At 32.3% G+C, this 25325-nt stretch overlaps 1 protein-coding gene across 2 annotated transcripts in view; it reads left to right on the top strand.

Moving 5' to 3' along the window:
• Positions 1–25325, top strand: part of SHC3 (SHC adaptor protein 3) — a 139041-nt gene that overhangs the window by 20377 nt on the left and 93339 nt on the right. For both annotated transcript variants that reach the window (XM_031939264.1, XM_031939269.1), the window contains exon 2: positions 17470–17540. In XM_031939264.1, the coding sequence (XP_031795124.1) occupies positions 17470–17540 (71 nt within the window). The remainder of the gene's footprint in view (positions 1–17469; positions 17541–25325) is intronic.

The following is a 25325-nucleotide window of genomic DNA, read 5'->3' as shown; positions in this document are numbered from 1 at the left end:
TCTTATGCTGGACATTGGAAATCTATAACATAGGAGAATAAGTTTATATTTCTTCCATAGTGTTTCTTTCCTGCAATGCCAAGGATCATTCTTTATGAAAGGACAAATGTATTTTTTTTGAAAAATTTAGATGTTTTCGTCTTTTTTTTCCCTCTTAGCCCTCCCCATTCTCTCTCTCACTCTCTCACACACACATACCTTTGCATCTGGAGTTTGAAAGGGTGGATTGCAATTTATAATTTAAGATATTAAAAACTGCATCCTTTTACCAGTGAGAATAAAATAGATATATTACTTAATAAGTGAACAAAAATCATTAATTAAAGAAAACAAATAATTTATTTTTAAAATCTACACAATTACTTATTTTTTCTCAAATGTACTAAGGATGGAGAGACTATTGGCAAATTTAAGTAGCAGGAGAATAAAAAAATCATATCTATATCTATATAGATATCAAAAGCAGCAGTAAATTTGAAAACACTCAGTTATTCATAGAGTATATTATATTTATGTCCCCAAAGGACACCTTTATATCCCCATAACAACACTTATCCTTATATTATTCTCATGACCCTCACATACTCTTTATGATTTTTTTTTCATGTTAATCAGGTCTAGGCTTGTAATGTTATTGGTGTAAGGAAGTAATGCCATACTCATGGAAACTGGGTCACTAAATTGTACCTAAAGATCTTTGCAGGCTACACATTGATTTAGAAAACTCTATATGTTCTCTGCATTTTTATTGATTTTGTTAAATATTTCCCTATTATATTTTAATCTGATTTGGTTTGCATTTGGGAGTATTATTCGCACAGATGGCATGCTACTGCCAGCTATATGTTTGACATCTCTGGTATAGGAAACCACACAGTGGAAAATTGTATTGATAAGAGACTGGCAACTTAATTTTTTTTGTGATACAACAAATATATGTTTTGTTTTTTTGTTTTTTATTTTTTTATTTAATAGCCTTTTATTTACAGGTTATATGCATGGGTAACTTTACAGCGTTAACAATTGCCAAACCTCTTCTTCCAATTTTTCACCTCTTACCCCCCACCCCCTCCCCTAGATGGCAGGATGACCAATAGATGTTAAATACATTAAAATATAAATTAGATACACAATAAGTATACATGACCAAAATGTTATTTTGCTGTATAAAAAGAATCAGACTCTGAAATATTGTACAATTAGCTTGTGAAGGAAATCAAAAATGCAGGTGGGCATAAATATAGGGATTGGGAATTCAATGTAATGGTTTTTAGTCATCACCCAGAGTTCTTTCTCTGGGCGTAGCTGGTTCAATTCATTACTGCTCCATTGGAAATGATTTGGTTGATCTCGTTGCTGAGGATGGCCAGGTCCATCAGAACTGGTCATCATATAGTATTGTTGTTGAAGTATATAATGATCTCCTGGTCCTGCTCATTTCACTCAGCATCAGTTCGTGTAAGTCTCTCCAGGCCTTTCTGAAATCATCCTGTACAACAAATATATGTTAAAGATAGACTTGAATCAAGGTCTTCCTAATTAAGGACAGTTAGCTATCTTTATTGTCACACTAATATATAATAATGCTTAATTACATTTAAACCACCCTTCAGTATTAAAATGATCCTAGTAGTCCAAAAGTGAAATAGCAAGAAATTGTTCAAAGGACTTAAAAGGCAAACTTAAAATAATATGTATATGAGAGTACTTCAATATATCAAAAGAATGGGTGACACTGTTGCATAGCTATTAGTGTTGCTAATAAGAGCTTATACTTTCTATCTGTTAAAAAAATCAAAGTTCTAATTGAGATCAAATTTAAGAATAGTCTAATTTCTTTTATCATAAAGCCCTATGTAAAAGCAGATTTTCTTATAGTAATTCAATCTATAGTTTTTTTCTTATTAGAATTTAACAATATTCATCAGACAAAAGATAGTATTGAAAAATTGTTAAATTAATTCAACAAAAACTTTCAGAACATTATAACAACAATGGAAAACTGTTTAACATAAATTAAATTTGCACTGGATAATTTGAAGTGGTTGATTTTTTTTTTTTCAAGTGAATTCAGATTTCTAAACATACAGGTTTATGGTTCATTTGCTTAAAAGCATTAGGAAGCAATTTGGTTGTGCTTTCTAAAGTCATACTGGCAGGACCCAGGAAACATTAGAACACAACTTTCTCCAATAAAACTCAGATTCTCTATATGATATTCATTTTGTATTTTATAAGGAATATAGAAGCATCAGGATTCTTTTCAAATGTTCAGTTTCAAAGATCAAACAGATATGTACTGATGCAAAAGAATGCACTGAGAAGGGAGAACTCAATTCCTCTTTCCCAAAACAAAAAAAACCCCAAACTGGTGAAAACTTAAATAGAAAGATATGTTTGTCTTTAACACACTTGAGATCTTTAGGGAAAAGATGTAAATTTCTGCATTTGACATTTTTTTTCTTTATAATTTGATCATATTTGATTACTTTACTGTTCTGGTCATTGATTTTTGGCTGTAACAGTTAAAGTTTAACTGTGAAATATCAGAATTATAAAAATTTAAAAAAGTAAACACAATTTTATTACTTTCAAGTACAATACCCAAGATAAGAATTGAATGATTTTGCTTAAATACTTCAAAAATTCATGATTATAACTGTGTTATTTCAGGAGTGATGGTCTTTCAACAGATGGTTTTCATGAATAGCTATAGGCAAAAAAGAAAAAAAAATCATCTGGTGACCAACACTCTCTTGACGAGTATTTTTGTACATAGCTAAGTTGGCTCCTGGTGAGCATACATACAACCAGTGACCAGGACAGAAGCCTTTTTAGCCTGGTAAAACCTTCCAGAGCTTAAGTACTTTTGATATAACCTTTGATGATTTAGGAACACTTTCACACAAATATTAGAAATTCTCATAGGACTTCAGGGAAGAAAGAAATTTTAAAAACTGATTATAAAACATGTAAAAACAAAAAACAAAAAACTCTAACCCTAACCCTAAATGCACACCCAAACCCAAATATAGTACTAATTATTAGAACAAGTCCATGCTTAACTTTACTTGATCTTGGTTCAGAAAAGCTACAGACTTTAGAAAAGATTTCTACTACTAATGAAAAATATGAAAGTTTGGTAAGGAAATTTAAAAAAATATTTCAATCTAACAAACAAATCCAGTAAAAATTCTTTGTGAGTATAAAACTTAGAATTAAGAAATTTTAGACTTCTAAGGAGAATTGTAAACTCATTAAATACAAACTCTGTCAAAGGAAAAAAAAAATCATTCTTGTAATGTACTGTGTGATTTAGGTTCAAATCTGCCAGAAACAGTTTTATTAAATTTAACAGTAATTTACATCTTGTTTGGAGAGAATTCTGTCCAAAGTGGCATAGTATCCCATACCTACCACCATAACTCTCTGCCTCAAGATTTCAGGTAACAATAAAAATCTTGAATGAGAAAAGATAATAATATATTAAAATATAGTTTGGGGTTAACATTTCAGGGTTGTCCTTACTCATGACTTTCCTTTCCAAACAATTTCCCTTTGAGAATTCCTTTCTTTTATTGGTATCTTAATCTAGAATTTCAAAAGAGAAGACATACTAAGTGAATGAATTATGACATTTATTATTTCAGGTGAGGAGGAATTTTTTTTTCAATAATAGTTTTTTGTTTTTCCAAATACATGCAAAGATAGTTTTCAACATTCATCTTTGCAAAACCTTTTGTTCCAAACATTCTCCCTTCACTCCCTCCCCCTAAACTGCAAGTAATTCAATATAAGTTGAACATGTGTGATTCTTCTAAACACATTTCCATATTTGTCATGCTGTGCAAGAAAAATCGCATCAAAAGGGAAAAATAAAATACAAGAAAAAAAAAAGCAAGCAAACAACAACAACAAAAGATGAAAATATTATGTTTTGATCTACATTCAAATTACATAGTTCCCTCCCTGGATATGGGATGGCTCTTTCCATCACAAGTCTCCTGGAACTGCCTTGAATTCCCTCATTGTTGAATAGAGCCAAGTCCCTCATAGTTGATTATCATATAATCTTGTTACTGTGTACATTGTTTGTTCTCTTGATCCTATTCATTTCACTCAGCGTCAGTTCATATAAATCTTTCCAGGCTTTTCTGAAATCAGTCTGCTCATCATTTTCTATAGCACAATAATATTCCATTACATTCATATACTATAACTTATTCAGCCATTCTCCAATTGATGGGCATATACTCAGTTTCTAGTTTCTTGCCACTACAAAAAGGGCTGACACAAATATTTTTGCACATGTGGGTCCCTTTTCCTTCTTTAAGATCTCTTTGGGATATAATCCCAGTAGAAACACTGCTGAATCAAAGGGCATATATGCAGTTTGATAACTTTTTGAACATAGTTCCAAACTGCTCTCCAGAATGGTTGAATCATTTCACAACTCCACCAACAATGCATTACATTAATGTTCCAGTTTTAATACATCCCTCTAATCTTTATATTATTTTTTCCTGTTATTTTAGCCAATCTGATAGGTGTGAGTGATATCTTAGAGTTGTCTTAATTTCCAGTTCTCTAATGAGTAGTGATTTGGAGCATTTTTCTTGTGACTGGAAATAGCTTTAATTTTTTCCATTCGAAAATTATTTGTTCATATCCCTTGATCATTTATCAGTTGTGGAATGGTTTGTATTCTTATAAATTTGAGTCAGTTTTCTATATTTTTAGAAATTAGGCCTTTCTCAGAAACACTGGCTATAAAATTGGCCTCCTCTCCCAACTTTCTGCTTCCCTTCTAATCTTGACTGTATTGGTTTGTTTTAATTTAATATAATCAAAATGATCATTTTGCATTTTTATAATGTTTTCTAATTCTTCTTTTTGGGGAATTATTTCTAGACAAAAATTAAGATTGGTTATCACTCTTATTCCAATAAGTCTTTGTCCTCACATTTCGATGAGAAATAGCTGGAAAAATGTATGAGGCTGGTAAAAATATTATTAATATTTCTAGAGAAACTAAAATTTAATTTTTAAAAAAATGTGCTTTCACATGGATTAAAGATACTGAAAAAAATTTCATAGAGGTTCAATGCTAGAACCCAGATCATTTGTCTTTAGCTACAGGCTTCTTTTCTTTTCTTCTCCTCTCCCTCCTCCTCTTCCTTCTCTGTTTCCTCCTTTTTTTCCTCCTCCTCCTTCTCTCCTTCCACCTCCTTCTCCTCCTTTTTCCTCCTTTTCCTCCTCCTCCTCTCCCTCCTCTACCTCTCCCTTTTCCTCCTCTTCTTTTTCTCTTCTTCTTCTTCTTCCTCCTCCTCCTTCTCCTCCTTTCCTTCTTCCTCTTCCTTCTATTCTTCCTCCTTCTTTTTCGTTCTCCTTTCTTTCTTTTTTCCTCTGTCTTATTTAAAAAAAACATTTTTAATCATATTGAAGTTGGAAACCACACTGCAAGTTTCTGAGAAGTGACTAGGAGAAACGAAATAGAAAAAATGAATATAGATGGATTATTTTTAGGGATTTGATTGAAAAAGGGAGGAGAGATGTATGGTTAATAGGTTTTAATTTTAATCAATCATTCATTTTTATTCCATCCAATCTCCACACAGCAAGAAAAGTGATTTTCCTTAAAATCATGTCACTATCCCAATCTATTAAAGCTCCTTATTGACCTTAGGATTAAATATAAACTCCTCTATTCTGCTATTAAAATTCTGACCTCTTTTTTACCTTCTAGTCTTAAACTCCCCTATATGAACTCTGTTTCTATTATATTGGTTCACTTGTTATTCCTCACTCACAATATCTTTATTCAATCTACATATCCTGATAAAGAATTATAGATTGGATGTAGAATTGTTATTTAGTTGTTTCCAAATCTTTGTGACCTCATTTGGGATTTTCTTGGGAAAGATATTGGAGTGATTTGCTATTTTCTTCTCCAGTTTTTTTTTTTTACATATGTGGAAACTTACATATTTTACATACGAGGAAACAGAGTTAAATGATTTGTTCAGGGTCACACAGTTTTAAAGTGTTTGAAGCCAGATTTGAACTCAGGAAGATTAGATTTTCTCATTCTAGGTCCAGCACTCTATTCACTGTGCCATCTAACTGCCTGGTATAGTAAATAACATGGTATAACTTGGTTATTGAATTTTAAATTAGTTAGAAGAATAGAGCATACAGAAAACTAATTTGAACTTTGTTAGTGCTGAATTCAGAATTTTGACTAAAGATTACCTGTGTGCAATCAATTTTTTTTTCTCTGTCTCTGTCTTGATCTCTGTCACTGTCTCTCTGTCTCCTTCTTTCTCACATTTATCTATCTATCCATCTATTACCTATTTACCATCTGGGGCATGTTGTCAAGAAAATTAGTGATAATCTCATAATTTTAAGGGGGCATTTAAAACTTATTTAAGGGAAATTTTCAATTGTTATTATTTATAAAAATGAGCTAATTACAAATGAATTCCATCTATTCATATGACAAGAACATTTTAAATTCTGTATATATAATAGCCTTTTCTTTTAAATATGGATAATAGGATCTTTGATTGAGTTTTCTAGCTGGATATTACCATATAGATTACCAATTTTTTATAGGAGAGGGAAGGAAAATTTGTGAATATTTGGATTAAATTCAATTGACTGGGAAATAATTGTCTGGATAACCGATAGATTAGGTTCTCAAAATATTTCATAAGTTTGATTTGCAATTTGTACTTATAAGATTTCTTTTCTTTTTAAAAATTTTATTATTTTTTTCCCCCAGATTTGTAGAGAAAGGAAGCCATATAGGACTGGAACTTTCATCCTAGACTAAAATTATCACATGCTAAATTCTTTTTATTTTTAAGTAAATAAGTCACTTTATATGAGAGACTTAGGAGTTTTTCCCCCCATTCATTAGAGCAATGGTATTCAAGGGTAGTCCAGGGACTCTTAAAGGTCCCTTATACCCTTTTAGAGGCTTGGCAAGAAAATTATTTTCTTGAAAATATTAAGATGTTATTTATCTTTTTAATTACCATTCTTTCGTGATTGTACAGTGGACTTTTTCATAGGTTACATGACCTATGGATTAAAGATTTAGTTTCAGAGATGAAGACTAAGTTAATTTAATTTGCAGAATTGTACTTTTATCTTACAAATAAATGAATGAATCTACAGATATGGCCAGACTTCTTGTTTTGCTTTTATTTGTGTGGTATTCACATCAACTAATCATTGAAGAAGATCTTTTAATGTGAGTATTTGGCAGCAAACACAATGATGCAGTAATATTCAAAATACTGAATAACTATTCCGAATCTCATTTTATCCTGGAACAAATGTATGATATTTACATTCATAGTACAAAAGCAATTTGCAATTTACATTTGTAAAGATTACAATAATATTACTCTGCTCATATTTTTAAAAATTTATTTTAGAAAACATCTTTATTTTTTCTAAAAATATTTAACATGTAATAGACTTATTATAATTTTGGGGATGAATTAATACATTTTAAAAATGTCATCTTTAATTTCTCATATAACCCAAATTTATAGTTATAACCCACATAAACAAAGGTTCTTTGTGGTGCCTCAATGATTTTTAAAATTCTAAAGGGGTCCTGAGACTAAAATGTTTGACTGTTGCTGTACTAGAAGAGGGAGAAGGTCATAGTGACCTCTGCTGGGCAAAAATTATATTTGGATTCAGTTTTCTGAACTTGAAAATAATAAAACTATATTTTAAAAAATGATAAATTTAAAATTTAAACCACAGAGATTTTTTGAATTAATGAAATTATTTTAGTTTTCACATGTAACATTACATAAAGAGGTTTTCCACAAGAAAACTATTAAAGAGGTTGTATGTTTCCCTTCAAGGAGTTCATTTGCCAAAAACTCACTGAAGGGTGGTGGACGGGTAGAAACAGAGTTGGTTGTTCTTCTTTAGATTTAAACCCTCTTCATTCGTAGAGTTTCTAAGGAAATGAGAGGAATTTAAACAAAGGCATGCAGGTAAATGTTTACTATTCAGCTTTCTAGGTGAAAAATGTACCTATAATATAATTTTAACTTACAATATTAACTAGATGATCACCAAAGCAATAAAGTAAGCCCTGATTTGTAGAGTTTCATCCTCTCCCAAAGGGGAAAGTGGTTTTCTACCAGCTTAAGAGAGAGAGATGAGTTTTGAGCTAATTCTTAAACAAGAATGTGAGGGGAAAAAGTATTCAAACATTCTGCAAATTCACTAGCATGGTTTGTCATTTCTCAGTTGGAAGGATGGGCTGCTCCTTACTTTCTCGGGGTCATGTAAAAAGAAACTGGGGTGGTAGATAATGTGGTGGTTTTTCATAAATAATTTGACCCTGTCTCTATACTTCCATTTGTTGTTGTTGTTTGTCCTTTGCTCTTGAAGAGAACCGTGGCATCTGGAAGGTAATGATATGACTTGCAGTTAATTGGATTTAAGTGAGTGAGGGCTACCTTTTCTCCTCTGAAACCATCTGTTACAGCTATGAAGATGGATGGTGAACTCTTCTCTTTTCTATGAGACATCAGAATAGATCCAGAAAATCAAGGTCAAAGGCATCAGTTAGGAGAGAAGAGAATAGAGACAGAGAGAGAGAGAGAGACAGAAAGACAGGGAGACAGACAGACAGAGACAGAGAGAGACACAGAGATAAACACAGAGATAGAGACAGAGAGACAGACAAAGAGACAGAGAGACCCAGAGAGAGAGAGAGAGAGAGAGAGAGAGAGAGAGACAAAGACAGAGAGACAGATAGAGAGAGACAGATCCAGAGAGATAGAGACAGACAGAGCGAGAGAAGACACACACACACACACACAGACAGACAGAGATAAAGAGACAAAGACAGTGAGAGACAGAGATAGAGAGAAACGCTATCTCTGATAGAGAGAGACAGAGAGACACAGAGAGAGACAGACACAGAAAGACAAAGACAGAGACATATAGAAACACAGAGAGAGAGAGAGCTAATATAATACACAAAGGAAAATTACATCTCATACAGGTCCCAGTGGAAGAAAATAGGTGTAATTTGGAGAGGTTTCATTATAAAATTTTTGTGGATGAAGTGGGGAATGAGGAGTTGAGAAATAAAGGTCAGTCAGCTAACTTTAGAACTCGAATACAATGAGAAGTCAAATTGACAAGCATTTTAAAAGCAATTCCTATTTGCTTCCTATTTTGCACTTCCTGTGCTAAGTTTTGGGAGTACAACTAAAAACATAAAGTCCCTATTCTCAAGGACCCTACAATCTAATGGGGGAAGAAATATAGAAAAGGAAACTGAAAAGGGAGGGTAGAAGTACAAGGACTTGGTAAAGAAAGTCTACAAAGTCAAGAGTGGAGTGCAGAAAAGAATGAATGCATTCTAGGAGGAGAAAAGAACTTCAGGAATGGCATATACTTCCAGTATGAGATGTTCAGACACTGAGTTACTTTTTAGGGTGAGGAGGCTTATGCACTCCATCAACATATGTTGTACTTTACAGAGAGTCTAGATAGTCAGGAATGAACATGACCGGTCTGAGTATTATTCTTAAAATCAGTATTCTGTAAGCAAACATCCAGTTTGAGGAGGAGACTGCAGTAGCTGAGAATATTATGTATTTAAAAAAGTGATGATGAAATATGCCATTCACCCCCTGACAGAGAAGTAGTGAGTAAACTTAAAATAGAGAGATATAACATCTTTGGACATGGCTAACAATCTACTGGGGTGACGTGGGAAGGACAGATTAATTAAAAACAAACAAACAAAAAATTCATCTTCTATTCATAGCAGATAGTAAATAAACTTTGAGGGTCAATAGGCAAAATCAAAGATATTATTTAGGTACTTAGAGAAAACAACTTTACATAATTTTTCTTGATGAAATTAAAATATATTAATAATAATAATAGTAACAATAATAAAGTGCCTTTTTTGTTAATATGATTCCATTACCAATGAGAAGAATGGAATTTTGGGGAAAGTTTTTCTTATTATCAAAATTGATGACCAATGTTCATCTGTTAATGCTGATTTGTAATTTAAAAATTTTATCTTAAAAATTGTTTTTGTTCATATGGATAGGCATGACCAAATGCTAATATAACTCCATAAGCATATGATTTTATTTAAAAATTTTTTTCTCAATAGTATTTTATTTTTCCAAATACATGTAAAGATAGTTTCCTATTTTCATTTATATAAGATTTTGCATTCCAATTTTTTTCTCCTTCTCTTACCTCCTCTCTCTCTTAAGACAGCAAGCAATTTGATATGGGTTATATACATGTCAAATACTTTTAAATGTATTTCCATATTTGTCAAAGCCTATTATTTTAAATGAGCATATTTATTGCTTGGAAGGCAATTATAGAATTATATTAGATTCTGTCCTTGATATTTGTCTTTTAGTATGTCATTACCCTGAAGATAAATCACTTCTAACTGAAGGAAGGTTAGTGCCTTAATTTAATTGTTAAATGGCTTTTGAAATATGGAAATTTCTTGCAGAGCAGTCTGAAAGTGCTTTTGGAACTGTAGTTTGAGTTTGGATATATAATAAGTGATTTACATGGGAAATGTAAACAAAATTGTATGGGAATGGAGATCTCATTTTTAAAACTTTTGACAGCATGGGGCAGAATGTCACATAAAGCTTGAGACTTAAAGTTAGTTGTCATTAACTGATTTTCTGTATACATTTCCCATGCAAGTGCTATTTTGCCTTGTAATATTAGTTTGAATTTCTTAAGAAATACTATTAAGTCTGTTTCAAAAGTTAATTCCCAAAGCCATTCAGTGTTTTATAATCATGGCTGAGAATGATTTTTCTTCAAAAAAATTTTATTCTTGGCCATGAGCTTAAAATATCACAATTAAATTATTTTTCTCTTCTTCTTCTTCTTCTTCTTCGTTTTTTTTTTTTTGCTTGACATGATGAACACACAGGGATAATTTTTTTTTTTAAATACTATAGTGTGGTGATACTTATAACACTGGAAATTGTGGAAAGTTATAATTATATTACTATAATTGGTGCACCAAGCCCTAATGTAGTTATGGGAGAGCCACATACTCTTTGCAATATGAAAGCAGTAGTAGACAATATGTAAATGAATGAATGTATTGTGTTTCAATAAAACTTTTATTTGTGGACATACAAATTTGAATTACATATAATTTTCTCATGTCATAAAATAGTCCTGTTTTGCTTTTTTTTCCCCAACCCATTTGAAAATGTAAAATAATTTTTATCTTATGGGTTGTTTAAAAAAAAAAAGAGGCAGCAGAAAAATTTGGCCCAAAGGTTGTAATTTGCCAATCCCTGATCTATGCCTGTACTTTGCAGATTGTTTAAAAACATAAACTCAGTTTCTTATTTATGCATTAATATAAATGTGTTATACTTTTTCCAAAGGCTTTTATGCATATATTGAGGTAATCATGTGGTATTGGATTAAAAAAATGTTATTACACTGCTTTCCTAATGTTTTCATTTTGATTCAAATTCAACTTGCTTATGAGGGATAAATAGCCTTATATTTTGCTAGAATTCTACTTAAAATCTTGAATTGCTATTATATTGGTATATATAATTATATTGATTTATGATTCTCTTTTTAAAAAGCTTCCCTAGTTTAGATATTAAGGCCATATTTTTCTTTTAAAAGATGTTTGTTCTATTGTTTTCTATCAATTCAGTCTACTATTATTTTATTAATGGTATATTTTCATGAATATAACTTTTTTCTTTTGAGGATTGCTTTAGTTACACTAGTTTAATTTAACTAAACTACTTTAGTTTAGTTATTTATTTTTAGTAAATCAATTAGGGCTAAATGACTTGCCTAGGATCACAAAACTACTAAGTTTTAAAATGTCTGAGGCCAGATTCGAACCAAGATACTCTTGACTTGAGGGCTAGTGTTCTAGCCACTGCACCATCTATCTACCCCTTTTAAGTTATGTTTTAGAAATGTTGGTATCTTGTCTTATCATTATAATTGTTTTTCATATACCTCCATGTGGATATATTTTCTCCTCCCTTATTTTAATTTCCTTTAATGAGTTGTCTTCTCCAATTACAAAGTAAACTTTGGCTTGTATTTGTATTTATGGTACTTAGTATATTTGGTACATAATTGGCATTTAATAAATGCTCATTGACATGATTTTAAATCAAATTTGTGGGGTGAGTTTCTTTTGCATCCTCACTGACTTCTTCGAAATCTCAGTTTTCCTCTTTACTGGAATTGTTTCTCTTTGAATCTTCATAATTATTTTTTCCAATAGTATTTTATTTTTCCCAGTACCTACAAAGATAGTTTTCAACATTCATCTTTGCAAAATCTGTGTTCCTATTTTTTCTCCTCTCCATTCCCCAAGACAACAATCTGATATAGGTTAAATGTGCAATTCTTCTAAACATATTTCCATATTCATCATGCTATGCAAGAAAAATCATATGAAAAGGGGAAAAAAACCATAAGAAGGAAAAGAAAAAACAAGCAAACAATAACAAAAAGATGAAAACACTATGCTTTTATCCACATTCAGTCTCTATAGTTCACTTTCTGGATGCAGATGGCACTTTCTATCCCAAGTCTATTGGAATTGCCTTGAATCCCCTCATTGCTAAAAAGATCCAAGTCTATCACAGTTGATCACATAATTTTGTTGTTACTGTGTACAATATTCTCTTTGTTCAGTTTACTTCACTTAGCATTAGTTTATGTAAGTCTTTCCAGGCTTTTCTGAAATCATCCTCATCATCATTTCTTATTGCACAGCAATATTCCATTACATGCACATACCATAATTTATTCAGACATTTCCTAGCTAATGGGCATCCACTCAGTTCTAGTTTCTTGCCACTATGAAAAGGGTATACTACAATCATTTTTGTACATGTGGGTCCTTTCCTCTTTGTTTATGATGTCTTTGGGATACTAGATAGAGACTGCTAGATCAAAGGATACGTACAGTTTTGTAGCCCTTTGGGCATAGTGCCAAACTGCTTTCCAGAATGGTTGGATCATTTCACAGCTTCACCAACAATGTATCAGTATCCCAGTTTTCCCACATCCCCTCCAACATTTATCAGTACCTTTGCCTGTCATTTTAGCCATTCTGAGATGTATGAAGTGGTACATGAGAGTTGTCTTAATTTCCATTTCTCTAATCAGTAATGATTTATAGCATTTTTTTATATGACTAAAAATGGCTTTAATTTCTTCATCTGAAAATTATCTTCAGAATTAATTTTTAGATGCTTCCTATTTATTCTGGCCTGACTTCCCCTGCAACATTTTCTGTTTATGTGTTGCTATAACTTTTCCTATGAAGCTTTTGAAATCTGCTTTCTCAAAACCTAGCGTGAATGTCACACAAAGCTTGGAAATTTTTTCCTCTACCACAAACTCCTAAAATGGAGTGGTTTCTTCCCTAAAAGGTGCCTATCACTTCCACCCCAGAAACAGGTTCTTTTTTGTTAGTGAGGATCAAATACTGGGTAGAATTTCTTATCATTGATCACTCCAGATTTTGAAGAATGGAATTATCACAAGGACAAATCAAATAAATTATGAAATAATTGAAGTTGCCCATTACTATTACATCATACTTCTTTTGTAACAATCTTGTGATTTGTTCTCCTAGCTCTTTCCTTATTTCTTCTTTCTATCAGGTGGTCTGTGGTATATTCTAATGACAAAATCATTTGTGTTTATTCTTCTTGGACCTAAATCCAAATATTCTCTATCATGCTTTCCTTCTCTGTATATGAATATATCATCTTAATATTCCCATCTCTTTTCTCTTGAATGAAGAGACGTAGTTCAGTAATGTGTTTGAACTGATAATCATTTTTAATCCTTGATTTTCTGTCATTAATTTTTATTATGAGGGGGGCTGGTTAGGGTTATGTCTCCTAATTAGGAGGTTCTTGAGCTGACTGAAATCTATCCAACGGGATGTGAATATTTACTTAAAGCCTCAAACATTTCTGAGATAAGAAGCCAGAGGAAATATCCCAATTGTTTCTGATCTTTTGGATATCTTGATGACATGTAAATCTTCCCTTTCAAAAATTGTGAACCTTCTAAATGTAGTTTAATCTATAATTTAACTTGGTTTACCAATGGAGTCTGTCTATTTAGATTTGTTTCCTTATTGAATGTATGCAATTATGCTTCTGTTTAACTAAATTCATTCAGTTTTTATGACATTAAAGAAATCATAGAATTAGGGATTTATCCACTGTAACTTTCATAGTCTAAAAGAATGTGTGACTCTAATATGTAAAATAATTTATTTCTCTTTTACTCCGACATAATTTTCTCCATGAAAACTTCTCAGAAACTCCAGTAAGGGCTCAGGTTATCCCCATCCACCTCTCAACTTGTGCTTAAACACAATACAATTTAGGTTTTTAAATCTCCTTTGTCATAGATCTATGACATCACAGCAACTTGTCACATCAACTCAAAAAAGGTATATTTCTCCCATAAAACAAACCATTAATCTCAGAGATACACAAGGGCTAATTTATTTTCTTTTAAGACCACTAGTTCTTCTTGTTGGTTGTCTACATTTGGACTTCTGTGTATAGACATTTGAACCCTTGGATTTTTCTTTTTTACCTTATTTTTGGATCCTGTATCCTGTGAGACAGATTTCTCAACTACTATTCTTTATCCTTCTTTATAGATATTTTTTATAGTATCTAATTTAGCGGATATACATAAGCAGTTTTCTGTATCCTTCATCTTTTTTATTTTAAAGCCCATATGATTTAGATTGGCATGATACCAGGCAAATAAATTAATTTTTTTCAATTTATTTAATATTTTCCCGTTATATTCAAAACAATTTTTTACATTTGTTTTTAAGATTTTTGAGTTCTAGGTTCATTCCCTTATCACCACCCACAATTAAGAAACTACATGTAAAGTTATGCAAAATGTTTCCATAAATCAAGTTGTGAAAGAAAATATATAGATCTCCCACCCTAATGAAAACAAAAATCCTCTGGAAAAATAAAGCTAAAAATAAAGAGAGAGAGAGAGAGTAATAGAGAATGCTTCAATCTATACTCAGATTAGATCAGTTTCTTCTCTAGGTATAGATAGGATTTTTCATCATAAGTCCTTCAGAATATTTGTGGATGATTGTACTACTGAGAATAACAAAGTCATTTACAGCTGGTCATCTCACAACATTGCTAGTAGTTTGTATACAGTATATTTCAGTTTGTTCATGGAGAACTTTCCAGGTTATTTTTTTCTTGAAAGCATTCTGCTCATCATTTCCCAGAGAACAATAATATTCTATCAGAGAAACTTGCTTCAACTTTTTAAAAAATAATGATTATTAGTAATTGTATTCCCCCCTCCCATTTATTCTCTCTCTCCTTTCACCCTGTTCTTCCTAAAAAGTATTTTGGTACTAATCACTACCTCCCCCAATATCACCTCTCTTTTATTACCTTACCCTACTTCCCATATCCCATTCCCCTCTTATTTTCCTGCAGAATAAGATGGATTTCTATACTCTTATGAAGTATGTTTGTTATTTCTTATTTGAGCCAATTCTGATGAAAGTAAGGTTTACTTACTCCTACTCTTTCCTCCTTTTCCCCTCCACAGTAAAAAGGGTTTTTTTTTTTTTTTGCCTCTTTTCTATGGCAATTTGTACCATTCCCCTTCTCCCTTTCCCTTTCTCCCTTAATTTCACTGTAGCAAATGAATGCTTATCAGCCTTTGTTAGATGTGCTATATCTCTGTAGGAATGTACCATTTTAAGTTGTGATCTAGAAATCCAAATGTTATTGATATATTAGCATATGCATGTTAGTACAATCATTGTCCAAGAATAGGAAGGAAGACTCTGCAGACAACAAGTTTAAGGTACACACATATTTTTCCCATAATAGGGTTGCCTAAAGCAGAGGTTTCAAAGATTCAGCCTGCTGAATCTTTGCTGCTAGAACCAGATTAAAATATAATTGGAAAATACATGACAAAAAAGATAAAAAGAAAACACAACATATATAACATCATATTTTAAAACTAAACAAAGATTCTTAGATATTGATTAGTGGCCCAAATTTTATTTGATTTTGATACTTTTGGCCTAGAGAATATAAAAGATTGGAGAAGGACTTTCATTTCTTATATTTACATTACTTATATTTCATTGCTTATATTTAGTTTAGTTCTCACTATGCTGATATGAAATAAGACAGTGCCATCATGCCAGATTTCAGGTATCATTTTCCCTCACTGTAAAGACTCCTATACTAAAATACTCTCTTCCCAACCCTACTCAGCTGTCTGAAAGGGTTCTCTGGATACAGTGTGATTGAAACTGTTCTGTTCAGTAAGTTGCCTAGAGGTCCTGGAATAGAAAAAAAAGTGAGAATTGGACTTTGATATTCCAATTTACCAATAATCTGTCTCCCTTTGTTCCTTATCATGCCTTGCATACTTGTGACACCTTCCTGGGACCATCACTTTACAGTCAGGAGATCTGCAAATAAAATGGCAACATGGTAATAAAAGGAAAGACTCACGAAGGCAGGAATCCTCATAAAAGCAAAAGAACAGGATAGGTCCAAATAAAGCCAAAGGGCAAATACTACTCTATCAATTTTTAAAAAGCTGGGATGGGGGATGAGAGATTGAGAGCAAATATATGGATAGGGTGAGCAATTTTCAATAGAAAATTGTGAAGAAGGTAATGTTTGTGTAGTAGGTCAGTATAGAAAATAGAATTGATTCTCCCATGAAGATGAAAACAAATAGATGGCCGTGGGGTACAATTTGGACTTCTGAAGTTCACTAGGTCAAGATGCCTTATTTGGGGATGTGACTGTCTTCTAAGCCTGGAATGCTCTCCTGCCTCTTCTCTACCTCCTTATTTTCAAGTCCCAGCTAAAATACTTCGATTGTAAGACTTTCTTGATCTCCCTTAAGGCTAGTAGTACCTTCAATCTGCTGATTATGTTCAATTTATCCTATAAAAATTCTATTGGTATATTTGCATTTCATTTATATATTGCATTTTATTTCCTTCATTCCTGCATTGAAAGTAAAGATTGTTGGTTAGTTTCCTTTGTGTGCTCAGAACTCAGCACAATGTTTGATATAGAGCAAATACTTAATACATATTTATTGACTGAGAGTCACACCTCTACTAAGTGTCAGAGTTCTCTATCACCAAATAGAGCCAGGAAGAGTTGAACATGACTGAAATTGACGCAACAAGACAATAATAAAAAAAGTGTCATAAGTTCTATAATAAGGAAAATATATGTCATCAAAATAATATTTAAGAGATGTATATAATCACTTGAGTTGACATGATTTTATTAACGTATTTTTCTTTTAAAAAATTTTTCAGTATTTGCCATTTACATTTTATATTTTCTTTTTCAGTATTTGGGCTGCTTAGAAGTTTTACGCTCAATGAGGTCTCTTGACTTTAGTACAAGAACTCAAATTACAAGGTAAGACTTCTTAAAAATTGCCTTCTTTGCTTTATTTTTAAAATTTTGGAAGATAGTTATTTCTGTACCTAGAAATTTCTGATATTACCTAGTAGGTCTGATCCATAGCAGTGTAGGAGACATTGAAAGTATTATTACAGTACTGTCATTTTCATTTATACAGTACCTTTCAGTTAGAGAAAAAGAAGTCAAAATGTTCGTTTTCCTCTATCTCTCCCTTTGTTCACATTTTTAAGAAGGGCAACACTCCAGGTAATAATGTTTAAGATTTTTCAATTTATAAGTCAGGGTGGCATATACCTAAGGAAAAGTATTTTTGTTGTTGTTGTTTCAGGATTGCAAAATACTGAATAAACACTCTCCTTTCTTGAGGAAGTTTGCAACATAAAATTGAGAGAATATTTTTAACGAATAATTTTTTGCTACTTATAGAATTGGGTTTCTTGAAAAATTTACTTACTGTAATTTGTGTTTTATTGATACAAGAAATTAGAAAAGACCTAGAGGAAGGCTAGGTAAATGTTCTATGGAAAAATCCAAGAAAGGACATTGATAAGAATGGTAAAGGAGCAAAAAACACTGATTAAGTTGTGATCTGTACTGATGAAAGGAGTGCCCATTATGTGGATATATGTGTTGGAAATTTGTCATAATACATTTATTGTCTTTGCTCTGTTTTTCCTTACATATGGTACGGTTAGTGAGTGACAGAGGTAGGATTTGAATCAATTTCTACCTGAAATTTTTTTACCAGCAAAACATGAAGACAATGCTTTAAATTTTGCAAAGTAAAGCAAATTGTTTAATGCAAAATCCTTTCAACTTCTTCACAACTTTGTGAGGTCCTTTTTGGGGTGGGAGAGAAATCCATATTTATGATTTCATTGGTATAGAGAGCTCTCAGCAAGGAAATTCCTTGTACCAATATAGATAGTCAATATATAGTATTAATGAGTTAATGAGTTGCTTGGGGTGCTGAAGGATTGAATCATTTGTCTAGGGTCATATGATCACTCTTTGTTAGGGAAGGACTTGAATTCAGATTGTCCTTACCATCTTCTACGCCATATTGCTTCTTGTGAGATAGGTATAAGTACTGTAGGCATTATTAGCCCCACTTTACTAAGGCAAAACCTGAAGTTCAGAGAAATCACTGTTGGCTGTACTAGACGAGAGATCTGAACACAGATTTTTCATTACAGTGTTTTTAAAAAAGAGTTGCTAATATCTTTTTTGTTTCAATGAGATTTTTGCTTTTAAAAATTACATGTATGCTTAAATTTCCTCTTGCTTTGCACTGATTATGAGGTATGTTTCTTATTTTGGTTATATTTGGAAATCATTTATAAGAAATAATTTGACAGACAATTTTTTTACATACAAAGAATAGGTGGAAAAATAGTAGTGTCTTAAATTATAATGGATCTCAGATTCCCCCAAATACTTAATCAGGGTTTACAGATATACCACTCTTCTAGAAGATAAAGAGGATCATGACTAGAGTCTCCTACATCACCCAGCAATCCATAAAGGGATTCTCAGAATCCTACAACGATTCCCTGGAATGGGACTGATGCAGAGAATGGTGTACAAGGGACCTTAGAGCCTTAAAGACAATTCTTATACACCTGATCAACAACTTTGAAGCATCTTAGATGGTTCGGTCTTCTTCTACTACTCTGAGCTAAACAGAGTTTAAATCTCAATTGTTTTGAAACCCTATCATAGCATAGTACAGAGATTCATCTCTCGTAGTATCATGTTGAATTCAGTATGGCCCCAGTATTCCCAATTGGTTGGTTAGTTGCTGTCCTTCATCTTGAAGAGAACCAAAATGACATCATTATGTTGGAGTCCAGGTACAGCATTTCTGACTGTGACTGACCAGACCAATTTAAGCTTGGAACTCTACATGTTGGGAACAAATAGTCCATATGAACATTTGGAATGAAGATGTCTTTAAATTTGTGCATGTCACATGCCTTTTGAGGTACTGCAATTCTGCTTCACTTGTAGAGCACAGCACTTTCTTTGATTTAGGAACACCATAATGAGTGGTCCTTGCTAGTGTATCCCTTTTCACACAAGAGATACCAAAGTTCTTCAGAGAGACCTTAAGAGTGCCTTTGCATCTCTTCTTCTGACCACCATGTGAGCGCTTCCCTTGTGCGAGTTCTCCTTAAAATAGTCTTTTAAGCAAACAATGGCATTTAAACAATGTGGTTAGTCCATCATGGTTGAACTCTCTACAGTAAAGTTTAAATGCTTAGCAGTTCAGTTTTGAACTGCTAAGGACCTTAGTAAAGGACCTTTGTGTCCAGTACCTTATCTTGCCAGGTGGTCTTCAGATTTTTCCTAAGACAATTCAAATAAAAGTGATTCAGTTTCCTGGCATGGTGTTGTATACTGTTTAGGTTTCACAGGCATTCAATAATGAGGTCAGCACACAGGTCTTTAGACTATCAATTTTATAGGCAGTATAATGCCTCTTATTTCCTTTTGAGTCTGCTAAACACCAAGCTAACTCTGAAAATGTGTGTTTCAACCTTGTTATCTATGTGTACATTCATGGAAAGTACACTGTCCAATTAAGTGAACTTATCCACAGTATACAAAACTTCTCCATTTGTTGTAATCAATGATTCCACATTTGGATGGTGTGGTTCTGATTGGTGGAGAATCTGTGTTTTATTTGTGCTAATTTTAAATTAAAATTAGCACAAGTAGCAGAGAATCAATTCATACTTTGTTGGATCTCAGCCTCAGAGACTGCATTGAGGACATAATCATCAGTGAATAAAAAGTCATACACTAATTATTCCTCTACTGTAGTTTTGGATTACAGCATTTTCATGTTACAATAATTTACCCATTGATGACATTTTCTTTAAGTTAAGGCATCTCAAATTAAAAAGTATGGGCCCTCCATTGGTGACTGGGAAAGTATGAGAACACCATCATTATCTAGAATCCATTTAAGCATTCTCTTATGGTACTCCTGTATGATACTGATGAACTTCTCAGGACAACCAAATTTTGTCATCATCTTACACAAAACTTCATGATTGAGAATCTCAAAGACTTTGGTCAGATCAATAAATGTTGTATACAAACATCTGTTCTGCTCCTGGCATTTCTCCCACAGTTGTCAGGTAGCAAACACTGTATTGACCATTCTTCAGTCCTTTCTGAATCCACATTGGCTCTCAGGAAGATGACCATCCTCCAGAAGAAGGGTCAGATTCTTAAGGAGGAGTCCGGTAAGAATCTTACCAGCAATGACTAAGAGAAACCCTCTTAGTCTCTGTAAGAGACAACTTTTTTTGGTTGTTACAGGACAATCTATTTCCTTTCCTATTTACTTTTATATAGTAGAGAGCATCTTTGAACTTCTAGGGGATAATTTCCTCTTGCCATATAACCTGGAAAATTTCATTCAGCTTTTGTATCAACAATGAACCCCCTAATCATCTCTGTTGAGATAGAAATAGTACCCCAGACACTTTGCCACACAAGAGAAGCTTAATGTCATTCAAAACCTCTTTTTCAGCTGGAAATTCAACTAGAGTTCAACCTGAGATATGTGGTCAGTGGCTTCAGCATTGGTTGATTGATGCTAGTCTGTTGAGAACATTATGGAAATATTCATTCCATCTCTCCAGCTTCATGTCTTTGTCACTGATCAATATGGCTCTAGCAACAGTGAATAGTTGAGCTGCGTCATAGGTCTTTGCCCTTGGGGGCATCATAAAAGGGTTATTATCATTTTGAGTTTGTGAGTGTCCTGATCCATGAATAAATGAAAATCTATACAACAAATTTTTTAAAGGTGCCCACTCCATTTCTGTTGCCAACTGTGTATTAACTCAACTTTCTCTCCAAGAAACTGTTTTTGCCTGGAAAAGCACTAAACCACTTTATAAAACTGAAAAAAATTGAAATAATGAATAATTTAAGCCAAGATTTATAATATAAGGCAATTTTCTATATGTAAAACCAACAAAACCTCAGTAGGATGAACCAGAAAGAGAAGTTTTCTTGAAATAAAAATACAGGTGGTAAAATATTTTGGAATGTGTCTATTTGTATCTAGATACTACATAAACCAAACTAAAACAATACTTGTGGAAACATAGAGAAATCTAAATAATCAGTGAAACATTAATTGTTTATGGATAGGTTGAGCCAAAATAATAAAAAATCACAATATTCCCTAAATTAAACACATTCCCCAAAGAATATTTTATAAAACTAGAAAACTTCATAATGAAATTCATATGAAGGGATAAAAGGTTAAACATCTCGAGTAATAATGAAAAAAGTGGGAATAAAAGGGACCCATTAGTAGTATATCTCAAATATCACCAAAAAGCTGCAATCATTAAAATAATTTACTTGTCAAAAGTAAAAAAAAAAAAAGAGCTCAATAAATGGAACAAATTAAGCATATATCCTATTAATTAATTAATTAATTATTTTTTTAGCAAAAGCTTAAACAGTAGCAAGAAAATTGAGGTTGACAGACTCAACATCATATTTACTGAAGTAAGCACTCAGCTTTTGAAAGAATTGTTGGGAAAACTGGATACCAGTCTGGTAGAAATTAGGTTTACATCAACACTTCATGTGATGCATCACTATGGGTTCCAAATAGAAATGTGACAAAGATGTAAAAGATCATATCATAAATAAATGAAAGGAACAAGGAAGAAATTGCCTCTTTGGATCTATGGATAGGAAGAAGTTATTTAAAAAATGATATGCAAGATCACACAGGAGAAAGACAATTTTTATTGTATAAAATAAAAAAGATTTTTGTACAAAAATCTAGTGTAGTAAAAATGAGAAGGGAAACAAGTTGCTGGGAAAAAATCTACAGCAAAGTTATCTGATAAAGGTCTTATATATTCTATGAAGAATTTATTTATATTTGCAATATTAAGTGCTATTACCCCAAAAGATAAATGGTCAAGGATATAAACAGGAAATTAACAGAGAAAGAAATCTAAGCTATCAAATTGGATCATATGAAAATATTCCAGAATTAATTAGAGAAAATCTAAAAAAGTATCCTTGCAATTCTTGCTCATGTTTTTCAGTCTGGAAAAAATGACCAAAAAGGAAAACAATAAATGAATTAATTCAGCTATTCTGGAAAACAATATAGACTATGTCCAGAAAGTTTTAAAAGTTTTATTCCCTTGGATCTCTACTACTTTAAGGGCCTACTCTAATCAAATTATGAGAACCACTATAAATGGAATATTTACAATTGAGAAGTTGGTAATTGTTATAAATCAGGACTCATTTTGTTGTTTCTTGATTGTCTAGACTTAAAAAAAGCATTAATAATACAGATTGAGCTTAAAATTATCTGTAGGTACATTCCTTTTTCCCACTCCCCAAAGTAAAGAGTCTCATGGTTAAACATTTCCCAGCACATTCCTATATTTTTCTATAAAAATTACTTGAGCTAAGCAAAGCTGTAGCATAGGATTCAGGAACTAAAGTCATCACCAGAATGGACACCATAAACTACTATTACTACTACTACTACTACTACTAATAACTGGCATTTACATAATGCTTTATGGTTTGCAAAGCACAAAACTTTGTTTCATTTGATGCTCATGCTCTTGATAATCTTTGACCCAGCTATGCCATTGCCATGCCTATAATTGAAAGAAATTTAAAAGTAAAAAGGACTTAAATGAGCAAAATTATTTATAGGAACTCTTTTGGTGGTAGACAAAAATTGGAAATCAAAGGCATGTCCTTTTTGGGGGTACTGGCTAAAGAAAATGGAGGAAAGAGGTTCTTTTTAGATCCTTCATTTGTTTGCTGTTTCTTGGTGATCAGTCCACTTTTAGATACTCTTTCATTTCTATAGGATTATCATTTGATCACTTGAGGGATCAAATTCCATATTTATTCTCCCCCAGAAACCAGGATCAAATTGACCACATTGAGGCTTTGCTCTTTGCCTGAAGATGTTACAGATCTATATTCCTCTGTGAGTGGAATAAGAATTTATTAAAAGTAGGGCTTTCCTCCAGTTAACTTTATCAAATTAGACTTATCTTAGTGCCCTTGGAGGAATAAAGATCTGATTCATTTTCACCATATTGGAGCTGCTTCTTTCTCAGGGAAGAGGGAAAGTCAAAATTGTCTTCTCCAAGGATCTAGGATCAGACCTACTCATCCCCAAGTTCCCACTTCTTGTCTTGAAATGATCACAGATCTCTTTCCATCCTGCGATAATCAGGACAGGAATAATAATAACAATTATACTCTCTTCTGGGAAACTGAGATTGGATATATGACCCCTCAGGTTACTACTTCTCATTTGTAGGGGATATGGGTGGGGAGTAGGGTGTCTTTAGCCATAATGAGATCCTTTTGCTCTTCCTATGGACTAAGTTCAAGGGCTCCCCTTTCAAGAGATGAAAGACAGAATTATGGAACTTGTACCCAGGGACTAAAGCAAGTAGTTAGTTGGGAAAGAGCTAGATTATATTGGTTCCTCCTATTCTGCCATCTTTACTAATCTTATGAAAACATTTCTAATTTAGGTAAAAGATTTAAAATATGACAATTTCAAAATTACAGTGTATTATCAATTAAAAGTACATAATATAATGGATTAGAAAAAGGACTAGGTTTAATCTAATCTTGGAAGAGTGACTCATGAAAAGGAGTTTCTTAGGAAAGAAAGAAATGATAAAAACGTGTGAAGAAGAGGGGGTAAGGAATTAAAGTCAGGAAGAATTCTGAGAGCATAGGATGAAGAAAAATGCAAAACTAGTGATCATAATTGTGTATTTGAATGGGTTGAACACACCCATCAAGCAAAAGATAGAATGGATTAGAAAGCATAATCCAATGATATGTTTAGAAGAAACACACTTGAAACATTAAAATTCACATAGAGTAAAAAAAAGGTGTTGGTGCAAAATCTATTATGCCTCAGCTCCTCTCTCCCCCCATCCCCCAAAAGCAAAAGTAACAACTATGATTTCAGGCAAAGCAAAAAAAAACAAATATAGAGAAACTATATTTTGCTGAAATGTGCCATAGATGAAGAATTAATTTTGATACTTAACATATGTGTACCGAACAGCAAAGTATCTAAATTTTTATAGGAAAAGCTAAATAAATTATAGAGAGAAATAGATGATAAAAGTACAATAACAGGGGAATCTCAATATAGTCCTTTCAGAGCTAGACAAATCTAATCTGAAGAAAAACAAGAAATTAAATACCTCAATAGAATTTAGATATGTTAGATTCTGATAAACATTGAATGGTAATAGAAAGAACCACAAATATGTCTTACTTGTATAAAGTACTGCAACAACAAGTGACCATGCATCAAACAGAAAAGCAATGTTTAAATAATTCATTTACTAATAAAATGCAATAAAATTAAATTCAACAAAGGGTCAAGAAAAAAATGAAAAATATCTCCAAGATTAAATATTAAGCTATACTAAAGACTTGGTAGATCAAAGAGTAAATGATAAAAAAAGAAATAATTTCATTAACGATAATGACAACAATGAGATTACATAATAAAATTTTTGGGATGCTGCAAAAGCAATCTTTTGGGGGAAATTTATATCTTTAAACAATTTGTCACAAACATTTATTAAACACTTACTATTTTTCATGCACTGTGCTAATATGTGTTAATAATGTTATGGAATACTATTTTGCTATAAAAAATTAAGAGACCATTCCAGAGAGGTTCTGGGAAAACTAAGATAACAGTGATGCAGAGATAAA

The sequence above is a fragment of the Sarcophilus harrisii genome, chromosome 1, assembly GCF_902635505.1.
Source record: "Sarcophilus harrisii chromosome 1, mSarHar1.11, whole genome shotgun sequence".
Lineage (NCBI taxonomy): Eukaryota > Metazoa > Chordata > Mammalia > Dasyuromorphia > Dasyuridae > Sarcophilus > Sarcophilus harrisii.
The sequence above is the reverse complement of the archived record's forward strand: the minus strand, read 5'-3'. Positions and strand labels throughout refer to the sequence as shown.